This window comes from Poecilia reticulata, linkage group LG2, assembly GCF_000633615.1.
Source record: "Poecilia reticulata strain Guanapo linkage group LG2, Guppy_female_1.0+MT, whole genome shotgun sequence".
Taxonomy (NCBI): Eukaryota; Metazoa; Chordata; class Actinopteri; order Cyprinodontiformes; family Poeciliidae; genus Poecilia; species Poecilia reticulata.
The window spans coordinates 20,629,159-20,655,909 of NC_024332.1; the positions used below are offsets into that span (position 1 = coordinate 20,629,159).

At 42.8% G+C, this 26,751-nt stretch overlaps 1 protein-coding gene across 1 annotated transcript in view; it reads right to left on the bottom strand.

Moving 5' to 3' along the window:
- Positions 1-24,632, bottom strand: part of LOC103457154 (zinc finger protein GLI2-like) — a 54,607-nt gene extending 29,975 nt beyond the window's left edge. The window contains 2 exon segments of the mRNA XM_017309141.1: positions 15,419-15,532; positions 23,608-24,632. Of these exon segments, the coding sequence (XP_017164630.1) occupies positions 15,419-15,518 (100 nt within the window). The 5' untranslated portion in view covers positions 15,519-15,532; positions 23,608-24,632.
- Between the last annotated feature and the right edge of the window lie 2,119 nt (positions 24,633-26,751).

Sequence of the window (26,751 nt, forward strand, 5' to 3'; positions counted from 1 at the left end):
GTCATGTTTTTAACAAAATCATTCCAGACTCTTCAGTCTGATCAGTTGTCAGCTGTTTCAGGGTCTCTGTCACTTTAAATCCAGATAACCTGTCGCTGGCCCCGCCCACAACTTGGCATTTWCACAGAATGTCTGCAAACAGATAATACAACCGGACGCCTTTGAAAAGCAATAGTAGAGCCTGCTGCACAACCAACTAGAATATGACAAGTTGTTTCTGGATGGAAAGTCAACAACAAACACATTTGTTTTCCAGCAGCCATTGTACAGCSCATACAGCTGGAGTTTTGCTTGGGTTGCTCAATAATAGGGAGAGTTCCGCTGAGGTTGCTAGGTAACGGGGAGAATTCAGCTGAGGTTGCTAGGTAACAGGGAGAATTTTCCCATTAATTACCTTTTATTTTAGTATTAGTTAGTTTTAGTTAACTGTATTTCTGGCTGAGACCCAAATGGAGGAACAGAAACATGCAAGAAGTGAATTTTATAACAGATCTCCTTAAATTCGTCTCCTCTTCCATCACCGCATGTGGTTGGAACCATCTCTTCAGGTTTTGTCCTGATCAGGTGTTAGCGTAGCGTAGCTCCTTAGCAGACCRGAGGTTCTCAGACTGATGGTGTCGGGTAATCCAGCTGATTTATGGTCCGTCTGCTAATCGCTCTGCTTAACACCAGGTTTGTCCAGATTAAGTGATTTCCTTAAAGCTAAAGTTTATTATCCTCCTGTGATGAAGGAGAGAGGAGCTGAGCGATAATTAACATGCGGTGAATTAAAGAGCCGCTCCTGCGGCTGCCGCAGCGATCCCGGCTAACATCCATATCACCCGCCGGCGCCCCCACCAGGAGGGCTTCTGGGACGGCGGGCAAGAAGCAGAGACCCAGTTTCCTCCCAGAACGGAGCCGAGAATAGATCAGGAGACGATTGTTACTGCGTCTTAACGAGGAGGACGGGACCTCCACACGGCTGGACACACACACACACACACACACACACACACACACACACACACACACCACACACACACAGCGCAGGAAAACACACCAACAGGTTTAAATTGCCTTCAAACTAAACAGCAGGATTTATTCTTTTAATTCAAATGAGAATCTAACAACAATCTGTCATTTTCTTCAACAGAAAGAGAAAATGTAGCTGATTCCTGRAAATATTAAAAGATTKAAGACATGCAAACTAAACAACCTTTAAAATAAACCAAAAATCAATAAAAAACTAATTCTGTTTAATCCACATATGTTTATTTATGTGTTAAGGGTGGGCATGTATCGCATCGTTTAAACCTCCAGAGACGAAGCAACAATCAGTCTGAGGAGGAGAGGAAGAGGAGTTCTGCCTCTTCCTCTGCAGCAGGTGCAACGCTGCACACCGGGTCGGACGGCCACTCAGGGAAACCCCGGTGAGGAAACCAGAGGGCCGTGGGCGKGGGCGGACCGCCGCCTGCCGGGGAGTCGGCCCTGGCCGTGGCTCAGGTTTCAGTCTGAGCCTTCGTCACGCCCACATCCTGACAGCTTCCATGTTTTATCCTGACGGGAGTCAGAGCCGCTTCCTGAGCTCTGAACTGAACGCATCACCATTAGATCTGTTACAATAATCAATTCATCGATTAATCGATTCATCGCATTAGGAAATAATTTATTGTTATTGAGACAATTTATGATCCAGCAAAATGTATCATTATCATCGGCTTAATCACAAAATAAGTGCTTCATTATTGATTAGTTTTTATTTACATTATTTTAAATYTGATCTCATAGTTCTGAGTATTTTATGACTGTAATATTTGCGCTGACATGACAGTAAATGTGATTCTTGTTCTGTCAGGATGAGTGGAATAAAACGAATGCTGCCCCCTGTAGGTGGGAATTAACATCACATGAACTTTATGTTTTTGTGTTAATTTATAATTAACCCACAATTAGTGTGAAAAAATACGRGGATTTCAGGATTTAGCGTAAATTTCCATGATCCTGGAAAATCCTGTAGCGTTTCTCTTCAAATCTGAACCTCTGAGTCTAACTGAGGTTGTGTAACGAGGCTGTGCTGTCTGCAGMGCCGCTCTGATGGGGAAACGCTCACTTCAGCGTTTATGAGGAGAATGTTTCTCCCTGCGCCTCGGACGGCGTCCGGCTGCAGAGTTTAGCAGCAGCTGCTGCGGCGCTGCTGCAGTTTATGAAACGTCTCAGACCGGAGCTCTTAAAACTCAGAATGTGACAACCTGGAGCTTTGTTGGGTTTATTACGGCAGACAAACTGCAGACTGTGTTTATCGTCACGCCTCAGCTTTGATTTCCACTGTAGCCCAGCTAATTAGCTGTTATTGCTAATCTCCAGCTGCTTTCTGCAATACTTACAAGRCAATTAGCGTGCCTCTTCTAATTTCACTGTAACTTTGTAGGGAGGCTCTCAGGCAGCAGCTGTGCAGAGCATCACCAGGCTGCAGCTTCAGCCAACAGAAGGGACCGACGGGCCCTGAAGGCATCACCAAARCCTGGAATCTGAACCAAAACTCGTTATGAAGAGGAATCAGCCGTCCACCAACCTTTACCCCACACAGCAGGAYGTAGAAACCAAAACTATGGCTGGTTCCCTTCAGCTAACAGGTTTCAGTCTTTGTTAGTTGAGCAACAGCTAACAAAGAAAAACCTTTTGAGTACATTTAGATCCATCCATCCATCCACTTTCTTGCACCCTTGTCCCTYAGTGGGGTCGGGAGGGTTGCTGGTGCCTATCTCCAGCTAACGTTCCGGGCGAGAGGCAGGGGTCACCCTGGACAGGTCGCCAGTCTGTCACAGGGCAACACAGAGACACACAGGACACACAACCATGCACACACACAGTCACACCTAGGGACAATTTGGAGAGGCCAATTAACCTGACAGTCATGTTTTTGGACTGTGGGAGGAAACCGGAGTACCCGGAGAAAGCCCATGCATGCAAAGGGAGAACATGCAAACTCCATGCAGAAAGACCAGGGCCAAGAAAAGAACCCAGAACCTTCTTGCTGCAAGGCAACAGCTCTACCAACTGCATCACTGTGCAGCCCCTCATTTAGATCTATAAATGTAGAAAATATGACGAACGTTTTAAACACATAAATCCATGATGGGTCAGTTCTCACCCGTCCTACTAGTCTGATCGGCTGGCATCAACACCATCCTTCCTGGAGACTAGCTTAGCTTATGATTGTAGTGTAAAGACGGGGAATAAATGATGCTTCACGTTTAGATTCTTCTCTTTTACCTCTGGATTGTTTGGAATCGTTTTGGTGCCAACATTCAGACTATCAGGCACCTAGCAGAGGCTACGTCATTATCTCAGGAAGCTACGTTCATCCTGAGTCCAGCTGATTAATGACAGGCACCGCTAACCGAGAGAACCAGCTAGTATTASCTTTGAAGAGGCCAGAACCCAACGCTGGTCACACATTGGATTACCTTCTTCCTCTGCTGGTTAGCATTAGCATTGGAGAGGCTAGCTGCTAGTTAACATTGGATATGCTAGCATTAGCATTACACATKCTATAGCTAGCATTGTTTAGGCTAGCAGCTAGCATTCCTAAGTTGGYCGTCCTCTTTATTAGACGTTTTCTTCTCTAAAGAAAACTTTACCAAGTAAAAGATTGATTAGTTTTCACCACCTTTAGCTCTACTTTAAAACCTACAACTCAGATTCTACAAGTATGGAYTAGATTAATTTACWCWAAAATTAGAATATTTAATCCCAGTTTGAAGTTTTTAAACTTKACCAGATTGTCAGACCTTTCAGATGCAGATGGACAGAAACACCACTGCRTTTTTATCATCAGTAACTGACTTGTAATGATAAAGTTACTCGTTATGCTAGCAGAGGACGATATGGGTTCAAATTAATTCACAGTATTTTGTAGTAAAGATTTGTTACTGACTGAATATTGTTCTAGAAAATCATTCCAATTTGAAACAGGATTCTTCTTCATATATTTAAMAAGAAGTGATTTACGTCACYAAGCAGCAAACAGTAACTGCATTTAATTGTATTTTTAATTGACTGATATTTACTGATTTTCTCCTGGAAGAAACAGTGGAGAAAATGTCCAAAAATAAAATTTGCATCAGACATTTTTCACCCTGAGTTGTTCTGCTGTTCAGCTTGTCTTTCCCATTTTGTATAAAGCCGTGCTTTGGTTATTGTTGAAGTGACAGTACAGTGATGTCATCGGCATGCGGTGAGTTTAGTTGTGAGAAGCGCTGCGTTTCCTGTCAGCCGCAGCGTTTACCCAGCAGCCCCTCTGTTTGCTCAGCGGGTCACAAGTTAAACCAACACACACTCCGACACCCGCCTCTGTTTTCCCTCACACTCCGCCGTTTAACCTCCTGATGGACGCCCGTCGCCCCTAGCAACTCTCCAGCACTCTGGCTCACCTGCGACTGTGGGCGCTTTAATCTGGACCCGGGTTCAGTCCAGTCAGACCCACAGCGGCCTGCAGCCTGCAGGAAAAACACTGCAGAAGAAGAAAAGGAGAAAGAAAAGGAGGTGGAGGAAGAGGAGGATGAGGAAGAGCAGGAGGAGGAAGAGGAGRAGGAGGAGTTCTGGCCTAATCCTGAGAATCGTGCTTTTATCGCTCCCCACGCCGGGCCGTAAATCTCCAGGAATGTTGTTTTTGGATGGAGCTCAGGCTTTAATGTCATTAAGAGACGCTGAAGTTGAGCCAATGGAGCGCCGCTCTGTTGCTGCAACCAGCAACAACAACCAGCAACAACAACCAGCAACAACAACCAGCAACAACAACCAGCAATCAGGGTTAAACTGAGCTTCACTGGGACTTTGTGTCTAGTCCAGCCAGTCTTTATTAGTTATTATCAGTTAAATATTGTTTAGTTTTTATAAGTTAGTCTGTTTTTCTTTGCAGAATTCACAAAGTATTGTCATTATATTTATGTTGAAAACTTGATTATAGATTGACTAACAGGAAAACKATTATATCCATAATTTCAGAAAGTTTTTGTTTCATGAATGCTGTAGTTCCACTTAGTTATAGTTTTCACATTAATTGCTGTTTTTATTTGTTTCAGTAAAGGAAAATGTTTATCTTGTTTGAACTATAACAACCTGAACATGAACATCCTGAATCTGCTTCCAATCTTCATCCTGAACTCTCRGCGTTCGGTTCTGGACTGGTTTCCAGTTCAGGTTTCATGTTTGTTTGTTGATTCATGTGAAATATGTAGGCCGTGTTTGTGCCGCTGCTCTAATGACTCAGGCCTGAAAACGGCTAACAAGCAGCAGAAAGCGTCTGATCCAGAAATAGAGCAGCCTTCTGGTTTCACTTAGAGCGTCTGATGTCGAGTGCAGCGTCAGATAAATGAGGATGAGGCCATCTTGGAAAGTCATCAAGCTAAATGTTTACAAAGCGCTGCAGAGAGCCCATTATCCGCCATGATTGGCTCCCATATGGCCTGCTGCAGGGGCCCATACGGGGGGCCCATACGGGGGGCCCATGAGGGGGCCTCAGAGAGCGCAGGGGAAACCGGCCACCACCAAACAGGATCACGTTCCCCCAGGGGGCGCTACAACGTCATCACAGGTCCAAACTGGATTCTGAGTTTTCTAACAACAGCAAACACAAAAACCAACCAAAGATCAGAACTGAGAATGAAAACAGGACCAGCCTGCTGAGGTACCAAATACCTGGACCGGACCGCAAACGGACCTGGGCGGAGGTCACCGTTACCGGCACGGATCCAGAACGGATCTGGAGTTCATATGGACACGTTGCATGTTATTGTTTACATCCAGATGTTTTCGGCAAAAACACGATTGTTGTCCTTATCTCCATGGCAACGCTGCTGCAGTAGAACAACAACGTTACTAAAAACAAACCTGGAGATGAAGCTGTTGTTCATTTACAGGAGAAAGAAAAATAATGCAGAAAAACTTTGAAGAACATATCGAAACCTCACGTATTGTTCTGTTGACTCACTTTCTGCGTCTGCTACATYATAAACAGACTCGTTGCCATAGCAACTGACGACAACGCCACTTTTTGTTTAAGGATTCAACACTAAAAACACTCAAACATTTCCCACACAGAGAACATTCAGTCCATTTGTTTTATGTTTTCAGGCTTGATGTTCATTTTGTGATTATATCTGATCGCTGTGGAAGATTAGCTACCGCTGCTATTAGCTACCGCTGCTATTAGCTACTGCTGCTATTAACTATAACTGCTATTAGCTACCGCTCCTATTAGCTACTCCTGCTATTAACTATAACTGCTATTAGCTACCGCTGCTATTAGCTACTCCTGCTATTAGCTACCGCTGCCATTAGCTGCTATTAACTATAACTGCTATTAGCCACTGCTGCTATTAACTACCACTGCTATTAGCTACTGCTGCTATTAACTATAACTGCTATTAGCTACCGTTGCTATTAGCTACCGCTGCTATTAGCTAGGCTAACACAGCAGTGGTAAATTAGCTAATTTAAACTTCTGCTTTTCTAATCTGTCAGATTTGGTGTTCAGTCGCCTTTTTTAGTTTTTTGCTAACTGAAAATAAAAACTCACCTTATTCCACAGCACATCTACATGTTACGGTTATCAAAGTCAAGCTAGCAAAGCTGACCTACTTCCCTAATTAAAATTTTTTCTGACCTGGTCATCTACTTGTCTTAGTGTTGACAATTAGTAGCAAAGAACTGCATCCATCTTTTAAGTATAAGGCGTAAATTTAAGATTTAGCGTTACATTGACAACTTAGCTAAAATCAATGCTAGTCATCATTAGCGAGCAGCTTTTTGCCCTCCAGCAGGAAGTTGGGGGCGGGATGTAGTGATGTCACAATGAAACGTGTCTGTAGATCGGATATGAAACAGTTGAAACGGCTCGTTACCCAGCAGGTGGTTGCTAGGTAACCAGAGAGCGAGGGAGCAAGCTGAGGCTAGCTTAGTTAGCTTTGARTGGCTAAAACCTTTCCTCTACTTACATTTCCCAGAATGCAGTTCTGCACCGAAGWTCAGTGAATATTCTATGTATTTAAGGTTACATTGTATGTGTTATCTATTGATATTGATCACTTATCCATTGTGATCCATAGTTATTGATTTATTGTGATCATTTCAGCATCTAAAAGTTTTTCCTCCCAGTTTTTTCTGCTGTTTTTATTCTAACTCCCATGAATCTGTTTTTATCTGAATGAACCCAAAAGGTTTGTTTTCTGACTGAAGCAAAGCTAAAGGCTGATGCGTTTTGCTTGTATAAAGTGTGTGCGTGCGTGTGCGTGTGTGTGTGTGTKTGTKTGTGTKTGTGTGTGTGTGTAGTGTGTGTGTCTGCCCCTGCGAGGCCTCCTGGGCAGGGCCTCATTTAGAGGCAGGAGCAGAGAAAGGAGCCGTCGCCCCCTCTTCTTCTTCATCCTCTCCTTCTCAGGAAGATTAGTGGCCGTCCTTTTGGAGCGGGGCTCTGGACGGCCGGCCGTTAGCGGCTGCATTTTTCTCTGCCAGCGTGCCCTGACCCCCACGGTGGCCCCCTGCAGCTCACAGAGAGGCCTTTCGCGCCTGGCCGCCATCAATTACTCACCATCCACCTGGTGATAAAGAAATGTGTCTTATCGCTGATCTACCGATGGCGCCTAAAATACCATTTACTCAGCCGCCTGCTCATCCATCTCCTGCACTGGGAGCCTCACACCCAWCCCAGTGGTCCCAGTACGACTCCCAGCTTAAAGCTCATCAGGTTATCAGCTTTAGACCAAAACCTCGTATTGATTAGCAGCTCATTTATTAATACTAATAATAAATTTRCCAAACCTGTGAATGTAGAAAACATTCTTCTTACTCTGCAGAAAAACTAAATCCTACCAAGTATTTCTGGTCCAGTTTCTGGAACAAATATCTCAGTATCAGGGCTGGACAATAAATCAGTAACAATACGTATCAGAACAGATAAATGATCAATATCAATAAATGATCCATCTGATTCAATATTCAATAAATAGAATATTCACTGAACTGAAGGCAGAGRAAAAACTTTAGCAGCTCAAACTATCACAGCGAAGGTGTGCAGGAGGTTGGTGGAGTCGGCTSACTCTCTCTTTGGTTACCTAGCAACAACTCTCTTACTCCTTGGTTACCTAGCAACAGCTTGWTGCATAACAGGCGCAGCAGCAGTTTAAAGTTTGTCATAACTATTTAAAAATAAAAACAGCATGGAGAGAAAACTGGATCAGACAGGAAAGATGTGACTCCAGTTTGGAAATATTTCAGATATTTACAACAAAACTAATCAATAATTATAGATTTTGACTGATATGAAATGTTTATATTGTGATACAATTTTCATCCATATAGTCCAGCCATAATTAATACAGTTTAAATACAACAAAACTGATTAACATGAAATTTTTTAGCAAAATCTATGAGCTAAARATAGCTCATAGATTTTCCCAAGTTTTAAGCATTTAAAACTTGGGAAAATGTGAAATAATGTTAATATTTCTGCATTATTTACTGAAAACATTGAGTTGTGTCTGGCTGTAAGATTACTTATTAGTCAGTTTTGCCTTTTTGAAGTGAATCAAGTTATTTGCATCAGAAAGTGGAGCAGAATTACTCGGAGAGGTTTTGTGTTTTTGCAGTGCAGCAGCTTAAAGCATTTTCCGCTCTGCTTTCTTTGATATATATGGGAATGCTACGCCTGTTTAGGTCTCAACCCCCCACTTATTGTGTCCTGGGACGGCCCAGGAGGTGCTAAGTACTTTCGGTCCTCCCCTGCGAACCAGCCAGACTCAGCAGAAAGGCCTGGGAGGCAGAACGGGAGGAACTGTGGGTCGGGGAGCCGCGCGCTCATCAATCTCCCTCTCCAACGACAAACTCACTCTCAGCAAGATGTATGTCAAGAGCCACCGAAGCCAGTTAATCAAATCATTAGCTGCAGCCTCTGGCCTAGTTTACAGAGAAACACACAGCGAGACAAACACAGACACTTCCTGTGAAACATCCACCGCCAAAACAAAAGAATAACAACCAAAAGAAAATTCAGRCAAAAACTAGAACTGAACACATTCATGACCAGGTTTTAATCTAGGCAGAGAATGTGAAATAAATGTTACAATATTCTTAAAATCATGAATTTAGTTAATCTATATTTAAGTTCTGATCCAGACCTGACCTTAGTAAAGGTTTCATCTAATCACAAAGATTTCATGAATTTCACACACTGCTCAAGCTGACTAGCTAACGTTTGTTTTCTTTTAATTTAATGTCTGAAATACTCAATAATTATTGAATAATCTTTGTATATGGATTCATCTCTAATTTATAAAATCATCAACATTAATTTTAAAGTACAATATAAAAAAAACTGGTGAAAACCAGCCAGGCTAGCCTTCATTTTTACTGGTTAGTACCCTGGTTTATTATTGACACATTAATAAACGCTCCTGAATGAACACTGACTAACAAAATATATCTAACTACTAAAGTTAAAATGATTTTAATTTAAACAACATTAACATTTCTGTGAAAATGTGATGGCTAAAAACTGCTAAAGCTAACTAGTTAGCATTGATATTCTGTCTCTTTGTATCAATTTATTGAATAAGTCTTAGAAATCCAGGATAGTTTATAAATAAACCTTGTGCAGGGATTAATAATTGTTAAAATTGTCAACATTTATTTWAAATTGCAACATTTTAAAAAGTAGCTGCTAAAAATTAAAGCTAGCATTAATTTATTTTGCCTTTTTCTGCTATCAGCTTACTTTAATGTCAATAACTCCTAAACAAATCAGCAACATAGATTTAAATACTAAAATTATTAAAATGTATTTTAAATAAAAACATAAAAGTTATTTTAAAAAATGTGTGAAAACGGCTAGAAACTGAAAGCTAACTAGCTTAGCATTCAGTTTTTAATCTTTTTATTCTGTTTATTAAATAATTGTCAGGCATCCAAATGTCTTTTACTTGAACCCCTTATTGGAAACKAATTGCAAATATTATATAATTATTTTTTATCATAATAAACAGCCTAAAATTGCTGAGTCTGTTAAATCTCTGCAGCTGTTTAAATTTTTKATCATCTGCTTGCTTATTGTGGGCAAGTTTTCTAATATATCCCAAATAATATTTAGCAGAATGTGAAAATATTTTCATATTAACAGGATGAAATATGCAGGTTTGACATTAATACAGTACATCAGTGGAAAGATAAAGGCTAGCTTAGCTTTAAGCTAACTGAAACCGAAACYCGTCTGTTTAAGGTTTATTAATTCATGGGAGGTTAATTACGTGTATTGATAGAATTGGTTTAAATTGTGCAACATTAAATAATACAGTAGATGTTTAATAAATTTCAGGTTTATTGACTTTTCCTTCTGTCAGAAAGTTTGTGTCTGAAACGCGGCGCTGCTGTGACGTATTTCCTGTGTGAACCAAGAGGTTATTTTAAAAAGGCAATAACTCTAAATTTAACTAATCCCAAATAAATCAGATCTGAATCAAACCTCTGAACGCCTATGAATAAAACCTCGTCCCTTCATCTCTGCTCCCTGACACATCCATCAATAAGCTCCGCTGGATTCTGTGTCATTTTGCTGCTTTTCCCAGTAATGCCTCCATCTGACGCTGCGGTTATGGGTTATGGGTTATTGCCAACGGGCCGCGGATCCTGCAGGTCCGGGCTCTGCGTTCAGACAGATGCGAGCTGTCAGAGGAAATTCAGCCTCTCATTTGAATCTATTAGCGGAGCCGCGGCGGGTCAGGGCGGAGAGAGGACTTTCAGCTGCTGCTGCTAAACACCGCCGAACCAGAACCGGCGTCCAGACCCGGCCTGACTCCGGGTTGGCCCGGAGCGGGAGGAAGACATCATCAGGCCGGCCGACAGGAACACCTGAGGCCCTAATTGACTCGGAGAGCACATCCATGCTTTAAACCAGTCCCGCTTGAGCTTCATTACATGCAGAGCCCATTTCCATAGGCCTCTGGGACCGGCACCGGCACCGGGCTGCAGGATAAATGACCGCTCCATGATAAATGGTTCTATTAGCGATCCAGATTGTTAAACTGTGATACAACAGACCGGAGCCCATTCATCCCTCCTGCTCTCAGGCTGCTGTAAATAGCTGGTTTTTATGTGTAAATAACATATTAAAACTCCGCATTAGCCATGTCCTCTGATAGAGACGAAATTGTTGTAAATAAATAAAGGCGGACGGGAATATAAAACAGGCGGCTGGTATACGGCTGCTGTCGGCTCAGAGGTGGCAGCAGCCCCGCAGGAAGCTGCAGTATATCAGCCGCTGCCTCCAGGTTCAAGGACCCCGCTCTTTCTGCATGCATGTTGACTTATCAGGAGCTGGCAACTGGAATAATAATGCATATTACTGAGATAAGTAATTGCGTTGTCTCATGGCGGTGGCAGACGCTCGTAGTTTAAGCGCTGGTATCTGATTGGCTGGGACAGCCACGCTGCTTGTTTATTTAAGATGAAAACACGAGGCGCTGATAGGAGGAAGACTTATGGAGAGACTCTTTATTTAGCTGTTAGAAGATTAAAAACCTGCTGCTGATATTGGAAATATAAATATACAGCCGAGCCGAGAAGTTTGGGTCACATAGAGAGAGAGGATGAAATAATAAGGAGGGAAAACTGGAAACTCTTTATACAAACAGTGATGGTAGAGTTTGGTTGAGATGTAACAATAGTTTTAATGCTAGTAAGAATTAACCAAATAGTTTCTGTTTGGCGGGATTCTCCAGCTGCGTTTCATTACAAACATGCACAAAACTTGGATGGATGGATGTGCTAATATTCATCCATCCATCCATTTTCTATACACCCTTGTCCCTTAGTGGGGTAGGAGGGGTTTCTGCTAATATTGAACAAATAAAATTTCTCAAATGTGTTTCCATTAAATAAGAATCTGAATAAGTTTGATAAGTTATCAACACGTCATCATGTTCCTACTTCCTGTCTTCTTGGTTTGGCCAACAGAAAAATCTGGCTGTTGATCATGTGACTCGACTTTTGAGAAAAAAAGTTTCCATTGCAGTTTTGTGAAATAAACTAATTTCAATTGGTTTATTTCACCAATTGAATTTAAAGTACGGTATAAAATGTAACCCCAACCCATTTTGTACATTTTATAACCCGCCTCATCCTAGTGGCAAAACGTTTTATGAAAAATCAAGAGTGTTTCTGAAGTTGCTGTGTTTTCATTAAGCAAATTAACCCACTTCTGCTAATCTGCTAATGGTGCAGCTAATATTTTGCTTAGTGCATTTTATAACTTTGAGAAACATTTAACACTGTCTTGACAGTCGAAGTTAGCGCTTTAGCATTAGCTTTAACTAAATACCATGTTGGTGTAGTGTTTTAGTGTGTCTTTAACTTTGAAAACGGTTAGTGTTAATAACGTAGTTGAAATTAGCGCTTTAGCATTTTCTTCCACTAATTGTTGGTCTTCTGTTTTTGTATTTTTGCTAACTTTCAAAGCACTCAGTTTTGTCAACATAGCTGAAGTTAGCTTACATTTAACTCATTGTTGGTGTAGCATTTTTGCTAACTTAGAAAACTTTTAACACTGTCAGGATAATTGAAGTTAATGCTTTAGCATTAGCTTCCACTAAAGATATTGTTAGCTTAGCACTTTTGCTAACTTTAAAAGCATTTAATGCTCTCATGATAGTTGAAGCTAATACTTTAGCTAAGTATCATGCTGGTGTAGCGTGTTAGCTTTAGCAGAACTAATTTCTATGGCTAGATCTTCAGAGTTACTGCAGCTAACATTCAGTTAGCATCGCCAGCCACTGTTAAAACATTTGATTCGTCTGGACATTCAGGTTGGTTTTTCCTCTTAAACACCAGAGTGTTGGAACCAGAACCAGGATAAACCATCCAGTCCGGTTCCTCCTGATATCTTCTGTCTGAACATGAAAGCATCGGTTTGAGTTGCTCTAGTTTGGTTTTCCCTCTACGGTTGATTGGTTCTGGCTCAGACTACCAGCCTCTGCAGCGTCAGGGTAAAATCTGCCTAAACCACAGTGAAGTTCCTCCTTTTGTCCTGTGAATATAACATGCAGCATGTGAGCAGAACATGAGGAACCAGAACCCAATCAGGCGGCTGCTCTGACCGCTCTGGGACTATTACCCAGCGAGGGAACGAGGCGGCTTTGTTCAAATATTGAAGAGGAGAGAAGTGGAGCAACAGCGGAAGCTCCAAATGTAAAGAAGTGTCCTACATTGATATTCTCATATGAACAATTAATGTTGGTCTTCTTCATCGTGGCAGGCCACCAGGTTCTCCGTCCGCTCAGCCTCCGGCTCTATTTACATTTCAAAAGTGTCCTGTCGCTCTGCATCCGGCTCAGCGCTCCGACCGCCGCCGCCGTTTCTGTTTCCACTGATTCATCCGCTGTGATACGGTGGAGGTGACGCCGACGTCCTTTAACCTCATTAAACTCAGCTTTCATCAGGCAGCCGCTGACGTCTCTGAACAAACGCCCTCACCTCGGCTGGTACTGGAGGGATCCTGGAACCGGGCCGCTGCAGAACTACCCAACCCAACGTCCGGCTGTCCTCCTGGACCGACACGAACTCTGATAAAACCCTAAAAATGTTCCTGGGAACATGAAGGAACAGGACTGGATGCTTTACTTTAACCAGAGATGGACGATTTAACTTAGGTAAAGCTAAATACTGATCCAAAATAACTTTTCTTTACTTTATTTGATTTGATTGTGTCGCTAAGCTGCACGTAATCAGATTTTATTTATATTTATTGATACTTTCAGTGGAAAAATAATAAACAATCCCAACAATACAGAAGGTTTAGGAGGTTTAATCATCATTACAATAAATAAAAATTATTTTCATGATAGGAAATTTATTATGATTTATTGCTACTTTTTCAGTTAATTAAAATAAACAATTAAATCTGACCTGATTGACATGATTTTGTACACATTTGACCTTTTCTATTATTATTTAACTAAAACTTTTTTTTTGGTGAAGAACTGAGATGTTAATTTTTATGTATTTAAATTTTTGTATTGTTTTGTCATATTTATAACATAATTATACAATAAAACTCATCAGGGCTGTTTAGTTTAAACAGCAGATTCTCAGAAATGTATGTAAAAATGATACATTCAGTTATTAAAGTCTAAAATGTATATGTTTTCAAAAGTAGAATTTTGAAAAATGAACTGAATCCAGTTTGTATCATAATTAACACATCAGGCCTGAGCGGTAACATCATTATCACATCCAAAAGGAAACGATGGTTTAATGTAACTTTAATATCATTTCTGTTACATAAATATTAATTTTGCAAAGATGACCAATTTGAATGAGATTTTATCGTTACGGTAGAGGATTTGGGCTGAATTCAGGGCTGGATTTCTGGCTCTGTCTCCAGATTGACACATTTTTCCCTGAAAGCTGTTTTAGTTTTGGACACGTTCAGAAACTTTCCCAGAATTTGTGTATCTGATCGTAACTCGGTGTGTTCTGATTATCCTGCTTGGTTCTGCTTGGTTCTGTCAGGTTCTGTGTGTCTTGGTAAACTCCGTTTTGCTCTGTTTGGTGTTTGGAGGCATCAGAACCGGGCAGATGAACTCTGGTTCTGCTGTAGGAAATGTTTCTGGCTCAAATCGTCTCCTCCATAGTAAACGTTTTCACAAAGAGCCGAGCCACTCTGAGCTCTGCCTCGTTCCAGACTCTGTTTCCAGCTTTGTCTCCTCTTCATCAATTAATGAGCGTTTCTTTGTAATGGCAGGCCACCAAGTCCTCCATGAATGAGTAAAAATGTCACTAAATCACACGTTTAATTTGCATGTCAAAGGGCCCCATCAGCTTGCATCTCTGTCAGTTTTTGAAGCTGCGTGTCGTCCCCGGCTCCATCAACCCCGGACACTTTTTAAGGTTTTTTCTTCTCTATACTCTGGAGGTAAGAACAAGGTCTTTCGGCCTCATTATGCCCGGCTTTCATCACGCTCTGCCTGGCATCTTTAAACATGTATTCTCTCTTCCTGCCAGCCAGTGAGGATCACTGCTACTCTTCATTTAGTTCAACAACACCAGGCTCACCTGCTCCGGCCCCCCAGCTCTGCTGTCACTCCCTGTTTTCTACTCATCCGCGTTTACCGAGCCGCGCCTGCACACGGCGCCCATCTGCATTCATGATTCTTTCATGGGTCACAGTCTATTAAGATTCCTGTCAGACATCCGCAGCGAGTCACCTCTGACTGCTGAGGGTTCCTCATCAGGCCGCAGAGAGCGCCGGCTCCCGGGACGACACTTCTTCTTTGAAATGTATATTTCATGGCTCCCCTTTGCCCCCTGGCTGAGCACCTGTGAGACCCCGGCTCATTCTCAGCCGGCTCACGGCTCACAGACAACCGGACCCGGCCTTGAAACGGCGCCTTACCTCTGGTCTCCGAGGGCGACGGCTTCTTGGGGAGGTCGCTGAAGCTGCTGCCGTCCATTTTGTCCTTTTTCTGTGCGGCTGACGGCGACGAGGTCTCCATGGCCAACTGAGGCGCTGTGAGGGAGAGGAGCATAAAACAGGCCGTTAACGTGGAGCTCTCGGTTTGGGAGGACATGAGGACGATCTGAGACAAACTGAGGAAGAACTCAGGTGGCTGGATGGACACTGTGCCTGTGATCCCACTGAGGGTCACAGCAACGAGCCAAGAGCCTCTAAATGTCCAACTTTAACGAGAACTGATGGATTAAACAAAGACAATCGGATGGTTGGAAACGTTTCCTGTTTTAAGAACCCAGAGAGTCAGAAGCAGCAACTGATGCTTTAAAGGTTCATTCACACCAAATCTGTTTAATCCACTTTAACCTGACTGCAGTCTGTTTGTCTAGAAAGTCCGGTTCAGTTGGTATGAACGCTAATCGACCTCTGACCTCTTGTCCTCCAAACCTCGGTCTGGGCTCAGTTGAAGTGAACTCTGGTTCAGTTTGAATGCATAGTGAACGCCAAGCAGACCAAAGCAGGAAGTGGACTTCAGCGCAGGGCATTCTGGGTAAATACAACCAAAGCTGACATGCTAGCCTAGCGCTAGCTTAGTGCTAGCAGCAGAAATGGCTCCTGGTCTTTAGTCAAAGACTAAAGAGAAATCCTCCAACCGCTAAAATCTGACGCCTCCATTTTAGTTTCCATTTGGTGAAGAAGGAAGTTGCGCTCAGTGTCTTCAGAGGTTTTTGGTGCAGCGCCCCCACAGGCCAGGAGGGGAACATGTTTTTCAATTAGTTCAGATCATTTGACTAAGTGCAGTGTGAACGAGAACTGAGTCGACCTGGATTTAAGCAAAAAGTTAAAACTCTCAGAATAACTTGAGTTCTGTGAAAAGAATTACAATTTTGCAAAAAAAAGTCAGATTTTTATTTTTTTCATCCTGATATTCTGTCGTATCTCATACGACAGAATGAGATACGACATTCTGGAGAGCTCACTGAAATGAGTTTCTGCTGATTTTTCGGCCATTTTTACAATCTTGAAAATAAGCACCTTTTATTTCTTTTTTTCTTCTGGTTATTTCCACCAAATAAAACAGTTTTTCCTTTTCTTTCCAAGTTACCAAGTGAAACAGCAAATGAATCTGCCTCTGTTTGCTGTAAAATCAGTGATATTAACAGTTTTATCTGCAGTCGGAGCGTCACCTCAGCCTGTGAACTCGTCTCTGACCAAACCAGCAGCAGCTCAGCCGACAGGTCAACATCTGTGGTATATTGTATTTACATAAACTCGTTGTGAACCGCAGCGTGAAGCTGGACGTCCCGGTTGGCACCCAGCCTGTTGGCACCCGGCCTGTTGGCACCCGGCCTGTTGGCACCCCTTCATTCTCCAGGAATCTGAAGATAATGTTGGGAGCGCTGAGCAAACATGTCGAAGGATTTGCTCATAAACCCGGCCTTGTTGTGCAGTTTGCAGCTCCCGCCTTTCACAGCTCAATCTGCTCTCTGGCAGGGGGCTGGCCGGGGGAACTGGGGTCAAAGGGCACGGAGGATAAGGAGGTGGGGGTCCAGGCTGCATGTCATCAAAGTTTATTTGGCTGTTGACCTTTCCACAGGCCCATTCAGAGCCTCAACAGTTAGAACAATGCTACTTTATCTTCAAAGCTGGATGGAAATGAAGACGGGGGAGCAGAAAGTGCCATCTTCCTCCAGAACCCTCTGATCCAGAATCCACTGGTCCAGAACCCACTGGTCCAGAACCCTCTGATCCAGAACCCTCTGATCCAGTGGATCAGAACCACTGGATCAGAACCCTCTGGATCAGAAACTGGCTTTCCATAAACTGGAAAGCCAGTTTATGTTCACTGATATCAAATCCCAGATGTAGAGACTTTTCTCCAAACCAACCAGAACCTGAGTTCTGCTCCACTTCTGGGCCCGATCACTGACAGATCAATAGAAAAATCACTTCAACAGGAAGCAGCACATCAAGTCTAAAGGCATCCAGGAACTGAACCGTTTCTAAAACTTCCGGAACCATGAGGAGGTCCAGAAGAACCCAGAAGAACATCTAACCAGGATTCAGCAGTAAGAACAGAACCTGGCCCATCCAGAACCACTGCCGACTCAAAACAACCCAAAGACTTCTCACATTTACCAGAAACATTGTGATGATCTCCAAAACCTTTGAGGAAATCCTCTGTGGACCGATGGGAGGCGACGGTCCGGTTACGTCTGGATGAACCCAACAGGATCAGAACTTCACACTTCAGGCCTCCATACTTTGGACCGGACTGAAAGTGGACGTCCACCGGACACGTCCTCCAACGCCTGAATCAGACTCCAACGTCTCCTCTGATTGGCTGATGGATGAGCGCTAGCATCACCATGACTGAATTATGAATATCTCATTTAGCTGCCATGATTTTTAATGACTTATCACATGAACTATTTTAAACACGATGCCGCAAAATAGTTTCCAACATTAGCAGAATATTGACAAAGATTTGTGCACATTTGTATAGGAAACACAACCCAACTGTCTCATCAGACCTGCTAGTTTCCAGTGGGATTGTGGGAAATGAAGGAATCTGACGGAGATCCTGTGACGTCACCTCAGCCAGGCGTCCATATTGGAAAACCCAGAGAGGTCGAATTAGGACCCAGAGAGGTCGGTTTCCTCCAACAGCAGAACCTCCCTCCATCACGTCTCGACCGCTGAGCAGCTGCAGGTTTCAGACTTGGATGAACCTCCAGTTCATTTACTGCCTGGTAACAAAGCAGCGCCTGACTGACAGCTCTGTCTGGAGCGTCTTTATTGCTGCGGATGAATCGGCTAACAGGTGTGGGTGGACGCAGCGCGGCCTCATGGGAAGCCCTCACCACACACAGCCGCGTTCAGAAGGTGATATACGAGCCGCCTGACTGGAGTCTTTCACGCCTCCCGTTCTCTGATCTGGCCTCACAAATCAATATTAGTCAGGCTCAACATTTGCTGCTCACACATTTAGCAGAACGGCGGCGCAGGAGGAAGTAACAGCTGATCTAAGAGAGACTCCGTCTCTGCTCTGAAACGTCCAGCAGCTCTCTGAGGAGACCGAAGGTTCAGCGTTAAAATCCAGCTTCATCTCCGTCCTGCTGGACTTTAAATGAACCCATTCTGGAACTAAAACCAGATTTATTCAGCTTGATTTTAGTCATCATCTTGTTTTATGCATTCATCCACATATAAAATGAGAAATATTTGTTTTCCTCACAGATCCCATCATAAACCATCACAGAAACATGGTGACTTGGAAAACCAGAGATTAGCAATGATGCTAACTACCTGTGTTGAACATGCTTCTGCTAACCTGCTAATAGCAGTGCTAATTTTTAGCTTAGTGCTTTAGGTTTTGCTAACTTCAAAAATATTTAGCACATTTAGCTTTCCCTAACTGTTTCTGTTTTCTAAGCTTTCCTCTGAAGTTCAACGTCTCTGTTGAAGTTTTTACTGTTAAGGATTCTTAGTTTATATTCATGCTCTTATTTTGAAGTCTGTTTACCCAGCAGCTCCATTTCCTCTCATTTTGTCTCTTTTTCCAAATAAAATAAAACCCAGATGGTAAAAAACAAAATATAAACATGAATATAATATCTAAGGTCATTACAGAATGCATTAGCATTAGCATTGGGTAGTTAAATTGRTGCTGTGATTATTTATTATGATGGGATTATTTTTAGATGATCTATATGTGTATTGGTGTGTGTTAAAATGCTGCTGTGACGGAAACACTTAGGTGTGATGTAGTTTGATCATTGATCAGCTGCAGAAATCCTGGCCGTTACAGGAAGTGACTGTAGAAACGTTGAGCAGCCGTTTGTGTGGCACAGGCTGGCCGATGAAGCGCGGCCCCCTGCGGCGGACTGGAGGCTCCCGTCACAAAGACACACAGTGATTTATTTAAGAGCAACAGATGACAAAGGGACCCCACAATAAGGTTATTTAAGGGACTAACAGCTTCACAGGGACCCTCCCCCTCTCTCTGCCGACTCATTGAAGTCAATGACTGTTTGTTCTCTTCTGTGACATTTCTGCTTTTAATCTCTTTTAGAGGAACTCTCACCTGTTCATTAACATTTGTGAGTGTTGGGCTAACATGCTGAACTAGTTATCGAGGCAGAAAAGAGACCAAAATGTGTGTCAAGTTGATCAAAACCCACCAAACTCCCAGAGCCGGAGCGAATATGGATCACAGCGTCAGGAAAACTAATGCCCAGCTGCTCAGGTGAACCAGACTCCACCTCGGCTCATCACCAAGTATAACCAGCACCAAGTGTCTCCTGAATTTTTAGAACAGCTCTTGTCAAGCAAACAAATGACTCTGTCTAAGCCTGAAAGGTCACTGCATAGCAGAGTAAAATCACGGAGCATGCAGTCAATTCCTCGGCGCGGCACCCCTTACCAAGGACCACTTGCTGGAATTTATGGCTGGGGCCTCGCACCTATTCTCCTCTTGAATAATAGCTGTGGTGTAAAAGAAGCCCGGGTCGGTGGCGACTCTAAAATAGAAAGCAGCCGAGACGGGGTTGTTTATTGTACGAGCCAAGAAAGCACAAATAGAGGCTAACAGTGACATCTGAATTTATACCAAGCGGTTCCCCTAAACTTCAAGAGAAGCAAATGAGACCCAAAGTCCCTGATGTATCGGCTAAAAACAGAACACAGGGGAAACGTATTCCCAGCAGAGCGCGTCTGGTTTCAACACGTTCAGCACAGAGGCTGAGTGATTCTCCTCGGAGGAATGAGCCTGGATGTTCAATATCCTGTGGCTGATCTCCTCCCGGCCTCGGCAACAGCAAACAGATGTGGCAGCCGAGTTCAGAGGAGGGTTGGCTCCCCTCCTGACCCGTCCGGGTGAACTGGAGGAGCGCCTCCCACCTGTGTGGCTCCGCAGACCTTGACCTCTCTTTGAGGTAGCTTAGCGCTTCCTGCGAGGCCGAAGGAAGGGATTCCTGGCATTCCTTCGTCATTATGAGAGACCTCCTCACGTGAAAAGAAACACCAACCAGTTCAGACACCAGAACTCTGCTCTGCCTCCGGTCACCACTGCGTTCATCCGTTATTTTAATTCTCACTACACCATGAGATTCTACTGGACAGGAAAGGTCACTTTACTTTCATTCAGATGCAACTCTAAGGCTGTTTCCCCTGAGGTAGTCCTCTTGGTTTGATTAGAGGCCAACATTGCCATATTTGTTACGTCTTCAGCTTCTGTGGTTCATTTTTGTGCTGCATTAAAAAGTCTGTTGGAGGATTTCTCTTTAGTCTTTGGCTAAAGACCAGGAGCCATTTCTCCTGCTAGTGCTGGCTAACACGTTAGCTTTGGTTGTCTTTACCCAGAATGCCCTGTGCTGTAGTTCACTTCCTGCTTTTGGAGCGGTTTCTGATCCGTTTGGTGTTCACATTCAGACCGAACCAGAGTTCACTTCAACCGAACCCAGACCGATGTTTGGAGGACCAGAGTTAGCTTAGCATCCACATCTCACCACCTGACCTTAATGACTTATCGCATTAATAAACKTATTCACGTGGTTTTTAAAAATTATTTCTTATTTAATGTAAACACTGAAATTTCAAAACTATATTGACGAAGTTTTGTGCTCATTTTGTGATGGAGAGGCGTTGATCGTCGCTGAAGCCGTGAGGCGACCAGCAGCTGATCTGAACCTTCAGCCAAACGGTCCAACAGAACCTCAACTGGTTGGACCGTTTACCATCGCTGTAAAGTCCAAACGGCTTTCCTGCGTCTGTTTGGACGGATCATGTTCCACACAGTGTGATGGTTCCTGTGGTTCTGATGGTTCCTGTGGTTCTGATGGTTCTTGTGGGTCGGTTTTCTTTGCCCCCTGGTGTTTTTCTTTACTCTGTTTTCTTGGTTCCTTCTCTCCATCTTGTTCCTTCATCCAGAGTTCCTCTTCCTACCCAGGTGTTCCGGCTTTAGGCCGGTTTGGACCTGCCATGTGTCCCTCTCTTCACGGTGGCGAACACTTTGGTCTTAATTCAGTTTGGGTCTCTCGGTTCTGGATGTGAGCAGATCAGCTCTTCACCTGATTTTAACATTTTTCCATCATTCTGACCTCAGCAGCCAAAGAAAACCAAGTATTTAATATTTTAATCTCATATTTTAACAAATTTAAAATTAGGTTTAATGCAAAATCTTCATGAAAGAATTAATTTAATTAAATTATAGGAAATTAGAGTGTAAATCTGCATTATTTACTTAAATACAAACTATTCAGAAAAATGAATCAAAATGTGTGAAGGATCTCTGGGTTGGTTCTAAATGTTTCTTTATGAGGAAAATATTTGACTCGATTGATAGAAGAAGAGAGGAAGAGGATGAGGAGGAAGAGGAAGAGAATGAGGAGGTTAATCCTGGACCGGAAGGTTTTGACGTTTTCCTCTTCAGATTCAGGACGGAGGAGCAGGATGGATTTACAGGAGCTGCAGATCTGGAGAGCCGGGGCCCCGTCACCAGGCAGCGTCTCGGATACACTGAGGGCCTTGACCGAGCGCAGTGTCCCGGTCCTCTGGGGCCCGCCGCTGTGGCGTGTCCGCCGCTGTGGCGTGTCCGCCGCTGTGGCGTGTCCGCGTCCCCCAGGTCCTCTAACGGGACGTTTCCTTCTGATCCCGTCGCTGCGGCGCTCTGAGGCGGCCCGGTCCTGATGGTGGCCGTTCCTTCAGGAGTTAATTAACAACCCCATCAAAGCTGGCCCCAACACGGCACAGAGGAGGAACTACAGGCCCCTGGTGACCCCCGGCCTTTGATTGGTCCGTCTGCAGGGGCCTCTAGATCTGTTTGATGGCGGGTAATTGCTGCTGCCTGATGGAGGATCTTAGAGAAGATCTGCTGGAAGAAGATCTTCAGACGGACTCCAGGAGTAAATGTTTACATACCCAGAGAGAGAGGGTGTGTGTGTGTGTGCGTCCGTGTGTGTGTGTGTGTGTGTGTGTGTGTGTGTGCGTGCGTGCGTGCGTGCGTGTGTGTGTGTGCGTGCGTGCGTGTGTTAGAGGACCCTCTGACTCCAGAGAATCAGTTTGGTTTTCAGCACCTGAGCTCGTTACTCTGGATGGATCCGGTTCTCCTGCAGCCTTAATGATGAGCTGCACCAGCCCAGTTTACCGTCCCGACTTTAACTGGAACCAGATGAGTTTTTCTTCCACTTCAACCTGAAAACCTTCAATTATTTTCAGCCGGGTGAGTCAGGAGCTGCAGAGCGTCGGATCGTCTCCCTGCATGGATCAAACCAACAGCGCTCCCGTTCTGGGACCGGTCCGGTCCGCTCCAGGAACCGTGTGTGTTTTAAAATGAAGGCAGGTTTTGGGGGCCTTTCCCAGAGAGGCCCCCTGTGGCCCCGGGGCCACGCTGAGCAGTAATTGCTGTGGTCTTGTTGTTTTGTGGGATAAGAGACTTTTGAGTCGCCTCAGCGGGGCGGCTCACTCTCTCCCGACTCGAACTCCACAGATTTCCAGAAATTCCTGGCAGGATGTGAGGAAGAGACAGGATGAAGGTGACATCCTCATCCCAGGTTTGGGAATGTCGAACCCAAGGCCCCATTCCCTGCTCCTCCTCCTTTTCCTCCTCCTTGCTGACTGCTGGAACTCTTCACCGCTCACAAAAGCAAACGCACTAAAACTTTTCTTCTGATGCAAATGAAGCGGCGGCCATTCAGGATGAGGACGGACAAAAAGATCGGCTCTAAGGCCGGAGAGGACAGGAAGCTCCACGTTAATTATTGATCAAATCTGAGGCCTTTTCTGCTGCTTTACTAAAAACAACATCAAATATTAATACCTGATTATTTCATCTGCTGCAGAAACACAGAACAAACATTTAAATAAAGGAGGAAGCTTTAAAATGATTCCACTCAACAACAAATCAGCTGAAATATTAATAATGAAAATAAAATAAAAATGACATTTTATGAAAATTTGGAAATAAAATAATTTTTAAAAGATTTTCTGGATTTTGTGGATAAATTAAAATAAGCAGAATGAATATAACAAAAAGGAACAAACGGTATAAAAGGCAGGATGGAGTTTTTAATTTGAATAAATGAAGTTAAAATAAAAATGAATTCTGCTGAGCACATGGTCAGCGCACTCACCGCTCCGCTCCTCTTCCTCTTCTTCTTCTTCTTCCCTCCAAAGCGCCTCAACTTTGTTTTCGGAGAGGAAAAGCGGCTCCAGACACGTGGATTCCCATCTGCTGCGGGACGCGCGGTGCGTGGCGCGGCGCGGCGCGGGGCGGCGGCGGGCAAACTTTCACCTCCACGCAGCGCAGACTAACTCAAAGTGAGGAGAAGTTGAGAGAAGCGTCCAGCTTAGGGAGGAAGAGGAGGAGGAGGAGGGAAAGTTTGAACCCGGAGGAGCGGAGAGGACGAGAAGTTGAGCAGGAGGAGGAGGAAGAGGAGGAGGAGGAAGTTTCACCGGGATGCTGCGGAGCTTCCAGGATGCGCTCCTCCTCCTGATCCCGCTGATCTCTCACATTCAGGCGTCATTTTAAAACCAAACCAGCCGCTTCAGTTCATGCAGTTCGGATCCATCTGCGGCAAAATTACTCCGCTTTGCATCAGTTTGAGTGTTTACCTGCAGCTTAACTTGTGCAAAAAGTGGCGCAAATTCCACAGCTTCCTGCAGTCTTTTAAAACCCGGAGAACTGGTCCTGGATCAGCAGCAGAACCGCAGAACTCCACAGAACTTCCTCCTGGTTCTGTCCAGCCCTGACCTCTAGCGGCGGCTGGCCGGTACTGCATGCGGCCCTGCTCGCCTCATTTCTGCCGATCAGCGGACAGATCTGAAGACAAATCTTCAGTTTTCAGCTACGAACAGATTAATTACCAATAATATTATTATTTTAGAATCATGTCAGAATGACGTTTCAACCTGCAGAATGTAAAACAATCCTTCAGCTCATTTATTCACAGATAAATTCACCGACTGAAGGTAAAAATATATCAGACTAAGAATTACTTTGCAAATATGCTGTTATTAATATTGGAATAAATTACAGAAAAAGGCTTAAAATGTGTGGAAATTGCTAATATAAATATATGTCAGCATCTTCACTAATAAACATTAAAACAATGAAATTGTTCTCAAACGTTTCTGGAGTAAAACATCTTAATCTTAAAAATTGTAACAGCATAATTGTAATTGTGTTTGCTGCTGAAATGTTTCATACCAATTTTGTTTGATTTGAAGAAAAAGACTAATTTGTTAAATTGTTTTAATTTTCATGAGTTACATTTTGATGGATGCAGTTTGTAAAGATTTTATTAAACTGGTTGTGTTTTTGTCCATTTACAGCAATGAATTATGGGTAATGCATTTTACCGAAGTTGGGATAATGAGGAAAATATTCAAATAGAAAAATACTTTGATTCCAAACGGAAATCAAATTAAACATTTAAATTAAATAAACCATACTAATGTTTAATCCTGGTCGAATAGGATTAAATAGTATTTTGTTTAAAACATAAAACAGCAAAATGCTCCTTTTGTTTTCATGTTTTATTTTCCTGCCTGTATTAGTTGACAGCAGGAGGTTCATAACCTGCAGGAAAACAAATTAAAAAACCTTTTACTTCTGAATGTTTCTCATTTTCCTTATTTTAAAGACTAACATAATGGAGATAATATGGTTATTTTGTATATATATATAATTTTTTTATAAATCTGTGTAATGTATTTATGATCCCGATTCGCACTCCATTCCAGTAGGTGGCGGTTCCTGCATATTGTTTTAGAAGAACCAGGTACCTTGAAAACCTTTTAATAACCTTCTTTCAGGTCCGGGAGCCTCTCCAGGAAACATGTAGAATTAACTGAATAAAGTATTTTTGAATTTAAGCTGATTTACTAAATAGATAAAATGTTTTTCCCGCCGAAGCGCGCGGACGGTGACGTAGAAAACGACAGAATAACGACGCTGCCCAGAAAAATGATAAAATAAGGTAGAAAATAATAAAATAATTCATGTACATTTATTTCTAAGTTTTTACTCCGATTATTAGATTGTACTGTCAATACAGTGCAGTTATAGACTGTAATACAGTCTAATACTGTTAGCCGTCTGTAGCTAACAGACGCTAACAGTCGTCTATTAACTACAGTGTTAGCCTCCATTTCACCAGCATTTAGTCAGTCAATGAAAAATATTTATAGAAATATTTATATATTTAACTTGTTTCTGTACATTTTACCACATTTACCAACAGATGAGTCAGCAGCAGCTCTGACCTCTGACCCCTGACCAGCCTGACGCCTCCCTGTGATGAAGGTAAGCAACACAGTTCAAGTACACCTCGCTGCAGCAAACAGAAAGGGCGGGGACGGACCACTGTCAGTCTCTTACCTTATTTGGAAATGGGACCACTGCACTCCGGAAGTGAAGGGGGCGCTGTTTCCTATATTATTCGCGTTCTCCCGTTTAAATTTTCTTTTGAAATCTGTGATGTAACTTCATCTGTAGGAAGGAGTTTCACTCGCAGCATGTATTTCAACTTCTCTTTTTTATTTACTTCAGCGCAGCTCACAACTTTTAACAAATTCTGTAGCTTTCGGTGTACTTCTAAATCTGCTTCTTAGTCGCATCTTTTCTGACATGCTACTGCCTCTAGTGGCATGGGGTGGTAACACAACTAATATAATTATGTCACTAAACGAGAATACCACAAAATCTTTATTATTTACTATTAATTTCGCCATTACTGGCAACGTGAAAGTTTAATTATCTTCTAAAATATCATATTTTTCTTCAGGATGTAAAGCTAATTAGGTGACATAAATTTATATACATTATAAATAACATCTATATATCTCCATCAATTATAGAATGAAGAAAAGAAATAATACATGAAAAACAACATTATCAACAACAATAAAAATACCATATACAATGTATGCATAAAAAATTTAATTGAGCAAAAGTCAATAACAAACAAATTAATTAGGTTCACAGACGAATAACCAGGATTGTTAAACAAGCAATAATCCACATTTTTGTTTTGTTGGTAGAGTCCTATAGAAAAAATATGATTAAACTATTTAGTCTTCCAATATGAACATTTTTCTTTGACTCTAAAACAATAAAGTAAAACTAATTAATAGAATCATTATATCAGCCATTTATGCATAAAGTAAACACTTAGCATGCTACAGGTAAATGTTATCATTTAATTTGGCTAAGAATAATTATTGCACTGTCAGTGAATGACGTCTAATAGATGTTCTATATTTACCAGACGAAC